General features: G+C 39.2%; 1 protein-coding gene across 10 annotated transcripts in view; it reads right to left on the minus strand.

Moving 5' to 3' along the window:
* Positions 1-18,202, minus strand: part of NBEA (neurobeachin) — a 646,246-nt gene that overhangs the window by 6,760 nt on the left and 621,284 nt on the right. For 7 of the 10 annotated variants that reach the window (XM_043891765.1, XM_043891768.1, XM_043891760.1 and 4 more), the window contains 5 exons: positions 15,665-15,857; positions 13,741-13,812; positions 11,676-11,831; positions 10,977-11,147; positions 285-386 (listed from right to left, as the gene is read on the minus strand). In XM_043891765.1, coding sequence (XP_043747700.1) covers positions 285-386; positions 10,977-11,147; positions 11,676-11,831; positions 13,741-13,812; positions 15,665-15,857 — 694 coding nt within the window. The remainder of the gene's footprint in view (positions 1-284; positions 387-10,976; positions 11,148-11,675; positions 11,832-13,740; positions 13,813-15,664; positions 15,858-18,202) is intronic. The other 3 variants (XM_043891767.1, XM_043891764.1, XM_043891761.1) reach the window with 1 other exon arrangement.

An 18,202-nucleotide genomic window follows, 5' to 3' on the forward strand; every position in this document is an offset into this window, starting at 1 on the left:
GGCTTCTGAATGTGATTTGTAATGACTGCATCAGATGCGTGTGCTGCAGTTTGATTTACCAGTGTTCTGGCTAGAATGCTGGTGACCACAAAGTACTTCATAAAATTTTACATCTATCTTATATTAGTACTAGCAAATATTAATAAAACTAAACAGCTGCAAAGAACCTAGGGATTGCATTTGTCTACGGAGAGCTTCCTCAAGGAAATAAGTCATAAATCATGGTTAATTTGTGAAAACAGTACAGTTTTTAAAGATCTAAAATGAAAGAAATGTCTTCTGACCTTTAGCACCACTGATAACAAGTCCAAGTTCTGCACAGACAGAAACGCAGACAACTTCGTGGTCATGGCCCGTGAGGACAGCTCTTGGAGCAGGATAGTCACCTGGAAGGGAACAACGGCAGTGAGTGTCTACAGACCAACAGCAGGAATGAAGGGCTCTACCATTAAATTGAACACTTAGAAATAACAATCATTAATGTTGAGTAAGGGCATTTACTATTAATAGCTGTGTGACTATGAGGCAGTTACTTAACCTCTCTGCTTTTTCCTCATCTGCAAAATGGGGAAATCTACTGTGCCTACTACACAGGAAGCTTTTGTTGTTGTTCAGTCACTCAGTTGTGTCCAACTCTTTGTGATCCCATGGACTGCAGCATGCCAGGCTTCCCTGTCCTTCACTGTCTCCCAGAGCTTGCTCAAACCCATGCCCATTGAGTCGGTGATGCCATCCAACCATCTCATCCTCTGTTGCCCCCTTCTTCTCCTGCCTTCAGTCTTTCCCAGCATCAGGGTCTTTTCCCATGAGTTGGCTCTACACATTGTGGCCAAAGTATTGGAGCTTCAGCTTCAGCATCAGTCCTTCCAATGAATATTCAGGGTTGATTTCCTTTAGGATTGACTGGTTGGATCTCCTTGCAGTCCAAGGGACTCTCAATAGTCTTCTCCAGCACCAAAGTTTGAAAGCATTAATTCTTCTTTATGGCTCAGCTCTCACATCCATACATGACTACTGGAAAAACCATAGCTTTGACTCAGGATGCTTAGATGATGGCTAAGTCAACAAATGTGACGTACTTATAGCATCACGATAGTGGTGAGAAATACTGTTTTTTTCTTCTTGATTACTGTTAAGAAATAGAAATCAAGCTTGCCAAAACATTTACATGGGTAATGTCATTTAATTATGACAGCATTCATAGGAGGAAGGTACAATGATTGTTTCTATTTTATAGAACTCCAAAGCTTTGAAAGGTTGTTCAACTTACACAAGTTCATATAGGAACAAGTGTTGGAACTGAACCCAGAGCTAGGTAAATTTTGCAACCCGTGCTCTTACCCCTTTAAAAATGTTCCTTAATATCTTCAACAAAACAGGCTGTGGTGCTTTGATTTTTTGGAGAAGAGACGATCAGATGATCATCTTAATTCTCCGTCTGACTGTACTGGTGCGATCCTAGCCAAGAACGCGCAGCTGAATTATCTGCATCAGCATTCTGACTGCCGAGTGCTTTGCCCTCTGTACTGAGTGCATGCCTTCTAAGTGACAGGTCTTCTAAGCCGGTTAGGAGTTGGGAGTATAAAAAAGACATAAGTTATAACCTGGAATTGCTGAGAACACATCAAACAACCATGGCACATCTTCCACAGGTTGACCACTGGAGGCACTCAACAATGACAAGTGTGAAGAACAAAACGTGGGTGCACAGAGTGAAATGGGATTAAAAAAAAAAGAAAAAAATCCACAAATGAATGGAGAGAAAAGCAGAATACTGGTGAATAAACTGCATGCATGTAAGACTGTGAGAAGGACCAGCAAAGTTGAGAGGGCTTCTTGCCCAGTGATGTCTTGCTGGGAAAGTCATTTGGAGAAGCCACTTTTGAGATGGAAATGAGGGATTGCCATACTCTTGCTGCAAAAGTGTGGAGGAAGAGGAAACAACAGAAATTCAGAGAGGAATTTTGGAAGGTGCATTGGGTATGCTGCCATCCTGGGTACAGTTTGGAGTGGCTGCTTTGGTACATGGGAAAAGAAAGCCAGTGTCAGCGGTACAGGGTAGGATATGACCAGCAGACTCTGAAGTGAAACTCTGCTGAAGGCAGGGTGGTCAGAAAGAGGGACATGAAATGCTTATTAACAATACCATTTGGGTCTGGACTATTCATGTCAGATCCAACAACTGTTTATCATTGCCTTGTAATATCCAACTATTTCCACTTTTGATTAACAACATCACACTTATTAATGCCTTATATTGCCTCTTTAATTATTAAATAGTTCCAGCAGACTTGTATGATTTTGTTATTCATCTTGGATGTATTGTTCAGTTGATTCTACAATATAATTTCAGCAAAGAACAAGTATTATACATAAATAAGCCTTTGTGCATATATAAAATAATCATTATTTCATGTTAAGTTGTCAGTATCACTGACCATTACTTTTTCTGCTTGAGAAGTCATGTTGTAACTTGGCCTTTTGACTGCAACTCTTCCAGAATTCTTGGTATTTATCCAATTATGGTCTGTGTATCCTGGGATCTGTGGCTATTTTCTTGAGACTGAAAAGTTCTATGAAAAATTTTAAATTTCAGATTTGCACTTTGATGATACTGTACATTTTTAACCAGTTGTAAAGATGAAATCTCTCTCCACCATCAAAAATCTATGCTGCAGCAATTAAAAGTTGAAATGCACTTAAAGATTAAGATGAGCTAATTAAGTCAATGTTTCTCAAACTAGATTCAAGGGGTTCAAGAACACATTCCTTAGAGTCAGAGATTTTTGGGGGGGTTAGTAATAATTTTGTACTTTTTAAAAGGGGTCAGTGTATTAGTTAAGTTTGAGGAATATTATTGTAGACTATTTTTTATTGATAATTAAAAAATTCAAGTTGGCAGCTTCCACACAACTATGTGTATTTTCATTTGCTTTTATATTAAAAACATTAATTATATATTAAATATTTATAGCATATATATATATATATATAAAAGAGAATAAAATGAATTACCTTGTACTCATCCCCAGCTTAAAAATACAGAACATTACCAGTGGCTTTAACGTCCCCTTTCTCATACTTTAGAAAATATTAAGACTTTTAAGAAAGTTCTGTATTTTTCTTTTCTGTTCACTCTGCTTCATCTGGTTGTTGAGTCTGTGATCTTTCCTTTATGCTGCCTGAGATCCTGCATGCTAGCCTGTTTTTCTCTGTGAATTCGTACTTTTTTCTGGATCAGGCTGAACCCCCTCCTCCATCTCATCTCTCAGAGAGACGTCCTATGCTTCCTGGGCTGCGCTCCCCTCACTGTGAAGAAGGCGGTGTAGGAAGTGAATGCCCAAGGGCTGGAGCTTCTGCCCGCCTCCTGGGTCAGCCCCTCCCCTGGCAATGATCCAGCCCTGGGCAGTGCTCTGATTCCCTGCCCCATGTGGCAGGAGGGAAGGCTTCAACAGGTCATGCATGGAAAATTCTGTGTAGAAAGTGCATAATGAAAGCGCCCTACCCAGCAAGGTACTCAATACTCTTTCCCTCTGCCAGTGTCTCCTCCTTCAGACCCACTGTGTTCTGTCTCCCCAGGCACTGCGCACTGTTTTCTGTGTTTCCTCACATCCATCAGCTTCCATTTTGTGTTTGAGACATTTCTTACCTAGATGGTGAGTGGGAGGGGAAGCTAAAAGCCCATGTTAGTCTGTCATTTGATTCTAAATTTATGCTTCAAAGATGCCCTAAGTTCCCTGGCAAAATGAGGATTAATTACTGACAAGATTTTATGTGTAATATTATCCTTAATTTTTCTAAGTGATTATTTTATCTTGGCGAGACTGATGAATTAAACATCTTGCAATTATATATTTCATAAAATTTATATAGTTTTATAAACCTCTCCCCTATATGCCACAGAAAAAGTAAAAAGCAATCTAGTTCTATTGCAGAAATTTAAAAAAAGTATAAAAATAGTAAACATATTCCTTAAGTATGTAATGCATTTTCTGAGGAAGTAAGTTTTTCCAAGGCTTACCTCTGATTTAAAAGTTTTAAAGTGTTTTATTTTTCATTACAATTTCCCCAAGTCATTTGAGTAAACTGCAAAACTTAACTATTAGAAGATTTTGTAGGGCCCCTGAGAAGCATGGTTTCCTGCTTTCAACTACACAAGAGTAAATAACATGTTATTCCAGGGTTTTGAGTTGGGGAATCTGCAGCGGCAGCGGGAGTCGGGGGGTAAACATATTCCCTATATTTCATTTCACTGCCAGGGACAGATGTCACCCACCCAGACAATCATTCACAATCCTAGAAATATTCTGTCAGTGTCACATCACAACTGATGGATGTAGCTGAGGGTCAAAGGGCACTGCGCAGAGGGAGGTGCAGGTGAGACCTCTCCTCTGAGGACCAGAGCACCACTGCCCTCCTTCCAGAGTCACTTTCTCAGGAGAAGAGCTCTCTGTGTGATGGAATTACTATGAATGAAAAAAAAAAAAAAGTCCGATTTTGAGATTCCTCATAGGCAAGTATTTGGAAAGAGCAAATATACCAGGCTTACAATAAACAGATTCCATCTCATTTTTATCACAAGTCATTTCAATATTTTTTAAATGGATGATGAAAAAAGTACAAAGGTATCCGATGCTGCTATCCACATAGAACTGACAAGAGAGCCTTTCAGCGTGATGGGCTGTGGCTTTCAGAGAAGTGATCAAAGTAAAGATTACTCATGGTTCTTATTATTTTAAACCTCATTTATGGGACTACTAATATGCAGGAGAAGCTTGGGTTCTACTAAATTAGAGCTAAACAAAAACAGCAGAGATTTTCTATGATCCTCAGTGTGGTTCTGCTGGAGTCAGAAAATGAACCTCCTCATGATATATGACATTCAGATTTTATCCCTGGCCTTTGTGGGGTCATTGCAGAATCACTGCAGAAAGTATTTTCAGTCATGTTTATACTTATATAAAAATGATGGATTTTTGACCTGGGTTTCTAGAATAAGAGATTTCAAAGGGTGTGGTATTTTCATCAGTGCTCTCTGATTTCAAGATTTATTTTGAAAAAAAAAAATGATGGTAGACATCATTTGCTGAGGTAGCTTAGAAGATCTTAGTCGTGAGGAGTCCCTTCTTGAGATACCGTGTTCTCGGCCACCTGAGGGCTTGCTGCAGACATTTGTGGCCCAAGTACTAGAAACACCTGGGCCTGCATTTTCTACAGGTCACAAGGCAACCCACATAAAAACATTCCATGTGTTGGAAAAAGACCCATGATGTGGTTTCATTTTATCATGCACTCATGGAGTACTTGAAAAAATAGATGATAGATATAAACCTATCTAGTCATTAAGTCTAAGTTATTCTTTTTCTTCTTCAGAGAGGGCACTGACCACATTTTCCCCTGAGCATTGCTATTTCAGGGCAGCTGTCTGTCCTTTAAGTCCTGAGTCTTCAGGACTAGGATCTAGGTCACAGTACACAACTGTGCTACCATCCTCTTCCCTAAATAATCAACAGTATCATCCGCCTGTCTTTCCCAAGGAGGTGCGATTCTGCATGGCGCCCAGAGATCCCACTGGTATAGATCCGAGACACCTGGATCATGAGAGCACATAGTCACTTCTGTTTCTTAGATTGCTTCTAGCTCAAGACAAAGTCTCTTGCAGCCTCAGTTCTTTAAAGGGGGAAGGAAAAGCAGAAGCTGAGTGGCAAGCAGTCCCCTTCTTAGTCAAGAACCATATAAAGTCTCCTAATGTTGGGCTGAGGGGACGGGAGGAGGTCTCCTGCAGAATGGGCTCTGTACTAGGGGCGCTACATTATGGACATTGTCTTTTGGTGCCCAGAAAGCCTTACAAGGTAAAAATTATTACACATGTAAAACTACACCTCCTCTCAAAGTTAATGAGAAGAGGTTTAACACTTACTAAACCCTAGTTAAGATTCCATGCTCTAATACATATATATTAGATATATAATAGATATACATATGAAATCATCAGGTTATTCTTTGTCCAAGCTTTCTTCATCCTCTATAGCACCACTGGTTAGTGGTGGCTGTGGAGCTGGGCACCAGGATGGTCATTTGAAAAGAAGGCTGGGTGCAGACAAAGCAAGGGATGTGATTTGGCAGATGTTTAGTGACAGGTTGGAGCTGGCAGGGGTGTCAGTGTCCAGAGCTGAGGCTTACACAATGGGAGCCCAGGGAAAAGATGCGTGCACAGCTGGAGTTTCCTTTTCAATGGGCTTCTCATTTCATAGTTTGTTTTGCATAATGCTCAAACGTGAGCTAAAGGCTTGTTTTTCAAAAGTGAAATTGCAAAAGCATAATAACAACCTTTTACACATATGACTCAAAGTGTATTCGTAGATTTGATTTGCAAAGATGAACAGTAAATTCACTTTCAAAGTTTCCTGTTGCTATGATTAAAAAAAAAAAATGTCAACCATCTCTCTATCCAGCACCTTGTATCTGGTATAGACATTAAAACCACACACTTTACAAGCAGACTGGATTTGGAGCCGAGGCCCTGATGTGTTTTAAGTGTCTGCTGAAGAGACAATGTTGACTTGCCTCTCTTGTGACTATCTCGTTGGAAGCTACAGCACGTAATGAGAAATGTCAAGTCCCAAGATCAATGAAATTTGGGGCTCCAGGGATTCAACAGGAATAGCATTGATCCTTTTAAAGAACACCAGTCAGAGATGGGCTGTAATATATCGTAGAGAAGGGCTCAGGAGGATAAGCGGCCAAGTCCAAGATACCTGCCTGACAAAAAATTCAATCAGCTTTGAGCACAGATTGCCTGCTCCGCTCTCCTTCCTTTCAGGCAGTCGCCTGCTTCCAATTAAAGTGCGCAAATTAATTTTTATCACTTCCAAATTAGTTTCACAATTTGTGTAAGAGTCTGCTTCAGATCAAAGCATGTGTCCTTCACATCTCTGCAATTCTGTTATCTCGTGAGGCACCTATTTACATCCACAGGAAAATTGTCTATGTTCGGAGTTGCAAGTTTGAAAGAGTAGCAGTGAATATTAGCCTGCAATATATTAATGAAACCAGTATAATTAATTCAACGGGAACCTAGGCCAGGTAGCCTTTGCGTGTTTCTTTTATGGTCTGAAACTCTGTAATCATCTGCTTACACATTTTCATTGTCTTTGTGGCAAATTCATTAAAACTGTAAAGACAATTAGAAAAAGATTTATTTATGAGATGTCCAAGTTAGTCATAACAATGTATGTATTTGACACAATGAAGCCATTAACTCTTTCAAACTTACCTAAAAAAATGCAGAGACACTATTTTTTTTCCCTCTGTGACACCAATAGAGCTATGCATCAAAAAATAATAATGACAATGTAAAAGAAGCATACATCTATTAAAGTGCTTGAGTTTATCTTAAGGAAGTTTTAGTGATGTGCACATAAGGTGAGTAAACGAATCTATCACATTATGGTGTTGTGCTGGATAGACATGATTCAGCCTCTGACATACAAAGCGAATTTAATGTCCACAGCAAGACCAAGTTCTGAATTCTAACAGCTACTGGGATATTACATTTCATGCCAGGACTTCCCTCTTCAAGTCTAGGTTAATATATACAACCCCTGAAACCTAAGGGCATTGTGTCACACACTTTAATATGAATTTAGACGTAACTAGCTTTTTGGTCTTGTGTAGCAATGCATTATGAGACAGAAAGCACATATAGCCTGATTCTCTGACCTGTGAATTGGTAGCTAGAATAGATTAAACTGAAACTGGAAAAAAAAAAAGCTTTTCCTTTCATATTGTGAGTTTTCTGATGGCAAATACCCATGGCTGATCCCTGATGTGACAGTCAATTCAGTGTGTGCTTTGACTGCCTCTGCAAAAGGTGAACTGACCAACACATATGGTCTCTCTGGGCACGCCTACATGAGGTTGCCTTTTCTAACAGGTTAAGTCAGTCACAAATCAGTCAAGTCAATCAACTACTAAAAATGACTATTATTTTTAACTCTCATGATTTTTACTATCCATGTGGCAAAAAGCTTAAATCAGTTTTTATACAAATCATCTATTTGTGCCCAAGATATAACATTAAACATTTTGTAGATACGAATACTTAGGAAACTAAATATTATCTGATAGCAATTTATGATCCATGCAGTACTCAGTACACTTGATAATTCCAAGCAGGAGAAGCAGTTTTGTGACTCTTATAGTCTATATAGATTATAATATAGACTTTTGGGTGAACACCAGAAAGTCAGAGACTTTTACTGCCCAGCCCTCCCAGCTGCTAAGACAGTACCAGGACGCAGCACATGTTCAGTACATGCTTGCTGCTTGGCCAATACTTTAGCAATTCATCCTGTTTAATCTAGAAGAGCATTTCTTCCCTTTTATGTTAAGGATAACAAATACAATGGAACCATGCGATATAGGCTCACATTAAATGTCTAGGAAAGTCTTGGCAGGGTGGGTTTTATGAAAGTCCTTTAGGTTTATAATGATGATGACAGTTTTTAATCAAAAAATATATATCCCCACAAATGGAGACAATACTGTATGGGTAATATTATGCAATGATTTCTTAGGGATAATCCTGTCTTTATTTAAAGCTTAAATAAAATGCTACATTTTAACAAATCTATCAGTCACAGTTTTGTTCTTAAGAATTAACATAAACATTCCTATTACACAGCTCCTACCATAGGAACTTTGAATACTCTAAATAATACTACATTTCACTCTTCTTGCTAAGTGATGGAGCAAAGATACAATCAATTGTCAACCATCATTTCGTTTAGAAGATAATTAGAAAATAAAGTAGTTAACAGATGATTACTATAATTCAACATTTTTATCTCATAGCAGGACATTATATTATCTTCTCTACTACCAGATGGTAGTTTTTAAGAAATGAATTGTTTTTGGAAACATAATTTTCATCATTTCTGAGCTTCATTTTGAAGATGTGAATTAGTTGGATTTAAAACACTATTCTGCTCCTTTATAAAGTTTTTTATATCTAATAACTTCTAATTTGTGTCAATAATAGATGGAAGATACCACACAGCTCTGGTGCTCAATTCAACTTCTCTTGTAATGAATGCTACACTAGTCTCAAAAAAGGAAGGTTGGAAATATGTAAAAATACACTTAGACAAAATATATGTGATAATGCACCATGATTAAGAATAATAAAGTATAATAGTAAAGTAGGTCAAATATATTTTACACACACACACACAAGAATCCTGTTAAAAACAAAGCTCTTTTTTTTTTTTAGGGATACAGTTTTAAAAAGAGTAAATAACTTATTAGCAGTTGGCATATGATGTTCTGTATACTGTAGAATTGGTGGCTGATTAGTTGTGCTGGTTGGAAATCAAGCAATTGTTTTCCTCAAACCAATATCTCACAACTTGGAGCAGAGGCTAAAATGTATAATTACACGTAGTTTCTCTTATTCAGTATCTACACTCAGAGACACAACTTCATAATACACTTTTAGTTTTTTCATCTACTTTTCTTCACCTCTAGCTATGGGCGACAAGAATAAATCACCGGGTCATCTAAATCACCTGGTCTTTCAATCTCTCACTACCTACATATACATATGAACATTTCCATGCCCTGCTCTCTCACAGTTATACCTTGGTCTCCTGTACATTTCTTTTTCTCTACAGTATTTCAGGGGAGGTACATAGTATTCTTGGGAAATTCTTAGCTCTGTTTCATCATAAATAGTCCCAAACTCATGTTTTCAGAGTACTGCTAAAATTGTGACCAATGTATGAATTATAATTGGAATAACGCTAGTTTAGGTACTTGCCATTATTAACAGTTTACAGAAATCATTCTCTATTTTACAGGAGATACAAGCTTGGTAGTTAAAAACAGTAATTATTTCTAGGAAATCTGTTATCTAGTTCCTCAGTCATTTAACAGCATTTATTGAAAACCTATAATGTGTGCAACTATGCCAGGAATCAGAACCTTCAGTGCAAAGAGAGGGTCTCATGGTGCGCGTCAGAGCTTCCTCAGAACAACAGTTCGCAGGAATAGTAACTGCTCTTTCATGAGCAAAAGGTTCCTCGGAAAACATGTTTGAGAAACCACGTGTGCATGTGTGTGCTCAGTCGTGTGAGACTCTTCGCAACCCCATGGACTGCAGTCCACCAGACTCCTCTGTCCATGGGATTCTCCAGGCAAGAATACTGGAGTGAGGTTGCTATTTCCTTCTCCAGCGGAATCTTCCCAACTCAGGGATCAAACCTGTGTCTCCTGCGTTGGATTCTTTACCACTGCACCAGCTGGGAAGCCCTTGAGAAACTCTGGTTTATGCAAACATCAACAGACGTATTTGTGTGAGTCTTTCAGAGCTTACATAGAGAATAAGAGTGTATAAGCTGTGTTTTCTAAAATTTATTTTACTCTGGAGTACCTCTTTTTTTTTTTTCCTATGGAATATTTCTGGGAGCACTGTTGAATAAAAAACAGTCAGGAATCACCCTAAACAAAGAAATCATCTTATTCAGCTTTCGCTCCCCTCCATGCCTAACCTGAGGGGGTGCTCAATCATCGTCAAATAAATACAGATACTTACTATACCCCTCGTAGAAAGCAGTAGGTGTCCTCAGGAGGCACGAATAAAGTGTATGGAATTTCAGAGAAGGGAGAGAATACATTCAGTTGAGAGAAATCACAGGAAGTTGAGAGGACCAGGTGACATGGAAGGAAATTCCGAAAGGATGGGGACATCTGGAGACTGGGGAAGGGCAGCTGGGCAGAGGGTCACTGTGAGGGGATCTGGGAGTTTCCTCAGGCTGAAGGTTACAGTGGTTGCTCTCTTTTTACACTCTGAATACAGCTATATTCCAATGCTTTTTAAGCTTTCGTATTTTAAAATCCTTACAATCCCAGCAAAAGTTATTAGGGAAATTAAAGGAATTTACAGTCTGATGGGACGATTCCGGACCGATACTCACTGCTGTTCGGGTTGTCCCCTATGATGTGGTGCCGGCCGCTCCAGTACCAGAGCAGCAGGGTGGCATCGCGAGACCCAGACACGATGTAGCAGTCCCCGCCGATGTACGACTCAGACCTGGCCAAGCACGTCACCACGTCCCAGTGGCCAAATACAATCTGAGTTAGCTTCCCTGCAACACAGAAATGGCATGTCGAATCCAACGGCTATCTTTCTTTAAACGGTAGTAAGCTTAACTTTATTTTACTAGATTTGTGGAAAGTGACTCTATAGACCTGTAAACTTACAAGGTAATTCAAATCTAGCTACAGATTTAGGTTCTTGAATCCCTTCTGAAAAAATGATACAAGAACGTCACTTCGGCGTTTTTTTTAAGGAAAGAACTTATAAAATAACACAATCATGATTTTTTTCCCCTTGGGCTAGGCCAGACTAAGGGGAGCTTTAAGGCCTTTTACTGGATTTGATTTGGGGGAGGGGGACAGTAGTCCCTTTTGTCCCATGAACTCAGGGCTCAACTCATGCTAAAGTTCAGAATGGATGAAATTAGAAGCAGTCAATTACTTACAATGTGGACATTTAATTGGAATCTTGGCATCAAGATGAAGATGCCTACATTAAGAAGTATGACTTCATATGAAACTTTAGGTGAAACAATAGGCATTCTGATGAGGATAAGGTATTTCATAGTTCAGTTTACCTGTTTCTGTAGAATAAACTCTGAAGCTCTTATCCCAGAATCCACAGATAAGAATATAGCGATTATCTGCCGTGACCACAAAACAATGTGCGTTGATTTGTATGCTCTGGTCAACGAGGTCTGTGATCTGTCGTTTATTCACACCAGAGTTATTGGCTAAACATAAAACAGATACAGGAATTTAAAGAGAGATTCTACAAAGAGTTTCACCAAGCACTTACAGAAGGAATAATTTTATGCTTCATTTATCTAGAAATGGGTTCTAATGCTATATGATTAAGATTTTAGCATTTCCCCATGAGGAATATAAACTCTTTAGTAACAATGATTATTTATGAACCATATTATATATTTAAAAAATTGTTGGAAATTTAAGTAGTTCTTCCACTGATATTAGGAATTCAAGATGGGAATTTACAACATAATAAAAATATTTATATGCACTTAATTCAATAGATATTCACCCTGCACAAGTTCATTATTGTCCAACAAGTTCAATAATAATAAGAAATAAATATTGTATGAAGTATGTTACATAAAGAAAAAATGTTTTCATATTTGCCCCCACCTGTCATTTTCTGATGGCCTTTATGATTCATGGGAAAAGAAGAAAGTACGGATTTGTGCGAGGGGTGTTGTTATGTAGGTGGCCCCTCAGGGAGCTTTAGGTCAGCAGCTTTAAAGACCTGGATTGTCAACAAACAGAAGCCTTTCCAGAATGGGCTGGCAGGGGAGGAGGGGAATGAGAAAGATGGGAGAGGCGCTGGGGAAGAAAGAGACAGGCAGAGAGTCATGGGCAGCACTGGGACTGAATGTGAATAAAGTCAGGAACTCAGAGATGCCCTGTGATTTCCCCAGTGCCTGTCTGCATGCCAGCCTGTCCCTTACTCCACACCGTCCTTTCAGGCCAAATCCCTGGGCTGAATTCTTAAACAGAAAATGCAGATGTAGAAGATCACCATCACTTCCTAACACCAATTAAATCTAAGTGTTACTATTTGTGGACATCGACTGACACTATAATAATAATTACTAGAGGAGGCAAAAAGTAAAAAAAAAAAAGTTTAAAAAAACAGCAAAGGAAAAGAAAATCAAAGGTCTGAGTCACTTGAAAATTATGTAGTTGGTGCCTGATTAATTAGCATACAGCTATTAATCTTCCACGGTTACACTCTAGCTGTACGTGAAACTGTTGCTATTTTTTTTAGCAGAGAAACAGCTAGAACCTAGACTCCACTTGAAAAATATTCCTTGTCCTAAGCATATATTCTCCGAGAGAAATATAAGTGCTGTTCTGTGTAGGAGTATAGGTAACTAACCTAAATGGCTGCCTTGCATCTTATTTCTGTGTTCAAAGATGAAGGCTGAATTAATCTAAAGAAAAAATACCATAAATTGTTTATGGTTTTATAATTTTTCATACCATATTCGATTTTTTTCTTTATTTAGCTCTCATATGATCCCATGAGGATAGGGAGAACAAACATTATTAGGAACCATCTTACAGATATGAAACTGAGGCCCGGAAAGATTAAGGCACTTGTTCTGCATCACACAGCTAATAAATGTGTATGTGATTATTTAAAAATATTTTGAATACTGCTACAAATAGTTATAGCTTCTGAGTTTGCCAATTCATATGAAATCTTAAATTAAAAAAAAAAATGCTAAGCTCTATTGAATGGAGATTTCCAGAAAAGTTATTCTTTAGTATCAACTTTCTTAATAATAGCTTTGAGTCCTTATATATTTGAAATAATATAAAGTTGTTAAAGAAGAGTTGTGGCTGAAAGAAAGCACGGTTTGGATTATATGCCTTGTTTAGAACCAACCTAAATGACCTCTGGAAATACCAAGAAAATACCACAAATCATTATTTTAATATCAAAAAGTTCTTAGATGACATATTATGATTTGCACAGCTCCTTGATGGCAATTTGACATTATTTGTACATTAAGTTGTGACAGAAAAAGTATCATTCAACTGTCATTTGTGATAAATAACCACATAGGAATCTGTGGATAGGCTGCATTTATGAAAATGCATTTTTTGTTGTTAACATACCAATTAGTGGATCCATTTCAATGGGAAGATGATGGGCTTGGTCCAAGGAGTAACCTGGAGCTCCTCTGAGGCCTAAAGATTAATTAAAAGAGAAAATGACCATAAAGTTCTCAGAACAGAGGAATTTCCTAATAAGCAGTGTTTTATAACAATTATACAATATATATATTTTCATAAAAATTATTTGGCAAATTACTGTAAGAATCATTCAGTCACACTACATGTTTTTGAAGACAAATCTTAAAAAAAGCATTACAACAGGGACTGTTGGTTTCCACTTAAGATGGAGAAAGCGAGGAAGAGTGTTGTTATCCTAACAACAGAAAAAGCTGGATAAAATAGAAGACTATAACATTTCTGGAATCCATCAGAGAGCTGAAATCTAAGAAAAGGTTATGTCTACATGTAGGAATGGGTGTGGGCATGGGCCGACCTGGGTCAAGGCAGAGAGGACGGGACTCCCATCCTTTCCAGCTTCTTTCACAAGATGACGAGCCAACTGAAGGTATACAGTTGAGCCACACCTAAAATCTTAACTAAAAGCTACTTTCAGAGGATTAATAGATAGAGCTTGATTGAGTTCTTTAGTCATAATTTCTTACATGGGGTAACATATAAACTTTAGAACAACTCTAAAGAAAATAAAAATCAAATCTTCATAGCTTTCTCTCAGTGCAAAATATTTCTAGAGGCTAAGACTCCTGTGAATAATAAAGTCATATTTGGGTTGGTCTGAAAGTTCATTCAGGTTTTTCTGTAAAGTATTATGGAAAAACCTGAACAAACTTTTTAGCCAACCCCAGGTATTTTTAAGAGATGTCTTCTTTGTATTTCTGAGTGAATGGAAGTCATTCTACTTCATGTTGAAAGTATTACCAATAACCATAAAACAGGTATTCAGAAATTCTTAGGAGATAAAGCTAAAAGTAATCTGGTTTTCCAGAGTGATGCAGAAGTCAGTAGAATTAAGATTCAGGTGAACTTGGTGTGGCTCAGCCATTCAGACTTAGAGACAGTGGGGATCTTGAGGCTTCTAGGGAGATCATAAGTAATGAACTGGGCCAACTAAATCATTTAGTCCCATCCACTGCTGTCCTGGCTGGATAAGTATCAATTTGTCGAATTTTCATGACAGAATTATATCACTTCAAGATGTACTAGCTGGAACCTTCAGGAATGAGTGTGGAGAAAACACACATGAAATAACTCAACAATTTAGATTCTGTCTTCTCTCGGACTCAAAGCTCCACAAAGAGAGGGATGCTACTTGCCTTGTCCACTGCTGCTACTCCCAGTGCCCAGGACCACTTGACACAAAGTGGTCATTCAGATATTTCCTAAATGAGTTAATCAAGTGGGAGAAAAAGGATTTGAAACCACCTAGATTCAAAGTTGTTTTTGTTTAGTATGGGATACAATTTGTCTTTTTTTTTCCCCTCCCAGGAGCAGGGTGGGAGGACCTGAATTATTAGTAGAACTGCTTCAATTAATCAAATACTTATTAGATACTGAACCATTAGCCAAGCACTCTGTGAGCTTCCCTGTGGCTCAGTGGGAAAGAATCTGCCTGTCAGTGCAGACACAAGGGTTCGATCCCTGGGTCGGGAAGATCCCCTGGAGGAGGACATGGCAACCCATTTCAGTGTTCTTGCCTGGGAAATCCCATGGACAGAGGAGCCTGGTGGATTACCATCTATGGGGTCACAAGAGTTGGACGTGACTGAGTGACTAAACAACAAGCATTGCATGTGGCACTAAACCACGGCAGCAGTGAAGTAGACAGACGCGTTAATGAGTGAGGTCTGGCAGTCATTTACTCTGCTCTTCCTGGAGCTCACGGGGCACACGCACTAGCCCTCCGCACACTCACCTGAACCCCAGCTTTAAGGCCCCGCTAGGAAGCGACCCCCTCAGGCCCACGCACCTACTGTGTTGTGCCACCGGTTCACCGCAAACAGCCTGCTGCAGGTTACCGTCACCACCGCGGGGACGGTCAGGTGGGGGAGCGTGTTGGCCGCCACGTGCGTCACTGGGGAGTTTGACGGAAACTTCAGCACCATGATCACATCCTGCTGCATCTGATCTTTAAACATGAGTGGACTCTGTGGAAGGAAACACTGTTGAATAGAAAGGGAGGAGAGCAAAGGAAACAAAAGGAATAACACAGTTAGTGACAGCGTGGGGGAGAGTGAGATTAAAACAGGCTAGCGTGAGCACAAGCAGACCGCAGAGCGGCTGGCACTCTTGTCTGTGAGGAGGGCACAGCCAAATGAGCAGGCACTCCGCACAGTTGCTGAGAGAGGACCCCCAATGATTAATAACCAGCTGCAATTTAGGTGCTGCCAGACGATGGGAGAGGGCTTCCCTGGTGGCTCGGATGGAAAGACTCTGCCTGCAATGCAGGAGACCCAGGTTTGATCCCTGGGTTGGGAAGATCCCCTGGAGAAGGACATGGCAGCCCACTCCAGTATTCTTGCCTGGAGAATCCCATGGACAGAGGAGCCTGGTGGACTACAGTTCACAGGGTCGCAGAGTTGGACACGACTGAGTGACTAACACATTTCCAGATGATTTAAGAAGTTAGCTTAGCGATATGTCCACATGATGCAGTGTAATTTTTCAGTGCAGTTACAACATCACTGTGGTGGAAACATCAGTCAAGCCAGTTACCATCACTGTGTATGTGAATATGAAGTGAAGCCATTCTTTCATTTTTCACCTGGCTGATCTGGGGGCACGGCTACAGTCTCAATAATTAAAATATCAGAGCCTCCCTTGTCCGTGCTCCGTGTGCATGCTTCTGCTGTGTCTCTGATGACCGTGGTTTAGGCTCCTTCCTCTGCTCGATGGTGAGCTTCCTGAGAGACAACACTCTCTTTGCTTTTTTAATCTTTGTTTCTCAAACATCTAGTATATGACGTGATAGAAAGTAGACACTACCAGTATTACCAGTAAGTAGTATGGTGGTGGTGGTTTAGTCGCTAAGATATATCTGACTCTTTGCCAACCCATGGAATGTAGTCTGTAAGGCTCCTCTGTCCATGGGATTTCCCAGGCAAGAATACTGGAGTGGGTTGCAAAATACTATACACATTATTACATAAAAGACAGATAAGAATGTTGGAAATAACCACTATTTAGCTTTCATGAATGTTTTCTAATTGTTCACTATTTTATATAGACGTGTGTGTGTGTATGTGTGTGTGTGAATTCTCTGCTACATAAACTTAAAAAGCTGATTTTCTTTATAAACAGTTCCATGCCAGTTTAGCCTCTAACAATTTCCCCTAGGAAAGTAATGAGTTCTGACTGGGCATTTCTCCAGGATAAATATTTTTTACTATTATTATTATTAAACAGAGAAAACCAACATGGGGATAAAACTCTTCTGCCAAAGCATTTCATAAAACAAAGTGTGAGAGAGACTCTTTTGGACAGTTTGGTAAAAATGCTTCCTCTCAGGTCTGCAGGCTCCACGTCTACGCTGCGCCTGGGTGTGGGATGGGGACAGCACGCGTGGTGAAAGCCTCTCTGCTTGGCTGCATGTGAGGACCCACCTCAAGCAGCAGAATTCATTAGTGACTAAACAGTGAAACTGTTCAGCTGAGTTATTGTAGAGGAAAAGAAATGTTTTCAAACATCCACATTTATTTATGTTTCAGTAGGTGATGGACTATCAACCCTTCGAAGGTGTATAGGACGTATTGTCTCTGTACTGCCAATGCTTAGGCACACAGAAGGGGCTAGATTCAAATGTGTAAAGTAGTTGACAGGATAAATGAAAGGTACGAACAATACTTCTATCACACAATAACAACTTGTACATTTGTTTACACGTTTAGTGTGGACCGTGTTCTAGGGCACTTTACTCCAGTATGAGGATATCTGGTCCCTTGACAATTATCTAGAAAAATTGATGAACTGTAATTCATTCTGCAAATATATTTTTGCTGTCAAGCATTTTTTTTTCTCAGTAAAAACTTAGTGGAAAATCACAGTGACAAAGTAAGTTCTAAAGTAATTTCTTAGAAAAATTTTTACCTTCAAATTAAATAAAGAGGGAAATGTTAACTGCTAAAAACTGAAAAGAGGCCGTATTCTTATGAAAATGGATCTTAAAAGATGCAGATTGAAATGAAAAGAATATTACTTCTTCCCTCGCAGACTGAGAATATGACGCCAGCTAACATTTACTGAGTACCTGTATGCCAGGGTGTGTAGTCTAAGTGCTACATACAGTACTGAGTCATTACATTTTCAGGGCTGGTGCGATTTGTTACCCTCAGGCTACACATGCTGAAATGTAAACAAAGAACTTAAATACCCTGCCCAATTCATTCATTAGTTCATGGCAGACATGGTGCTTGACCCAAATCTGGTTCTGAGGTCCTTATTTTTAATCTACTTTCTTGACTGCTGCCATGCAGAGGTTGTATATTATCTCTATATTTCTTTCCTTTTC

The sequence above is a fragment of the Cervus elaphus genome, chromosome 30 (assembly GCF_910594005.1).
Source record: "Cervus elaphus chromosome 30, mCerEla1.1, whole genome shotgun sequence".
In the NCBI taxonomy this organism is placed as follows: domain Eukaryota; kingdom Metazoa; phylum Chordata; class Mammalia; order Artiodactyla; family Cervidae; genus Cervus; species Cervus elaphus.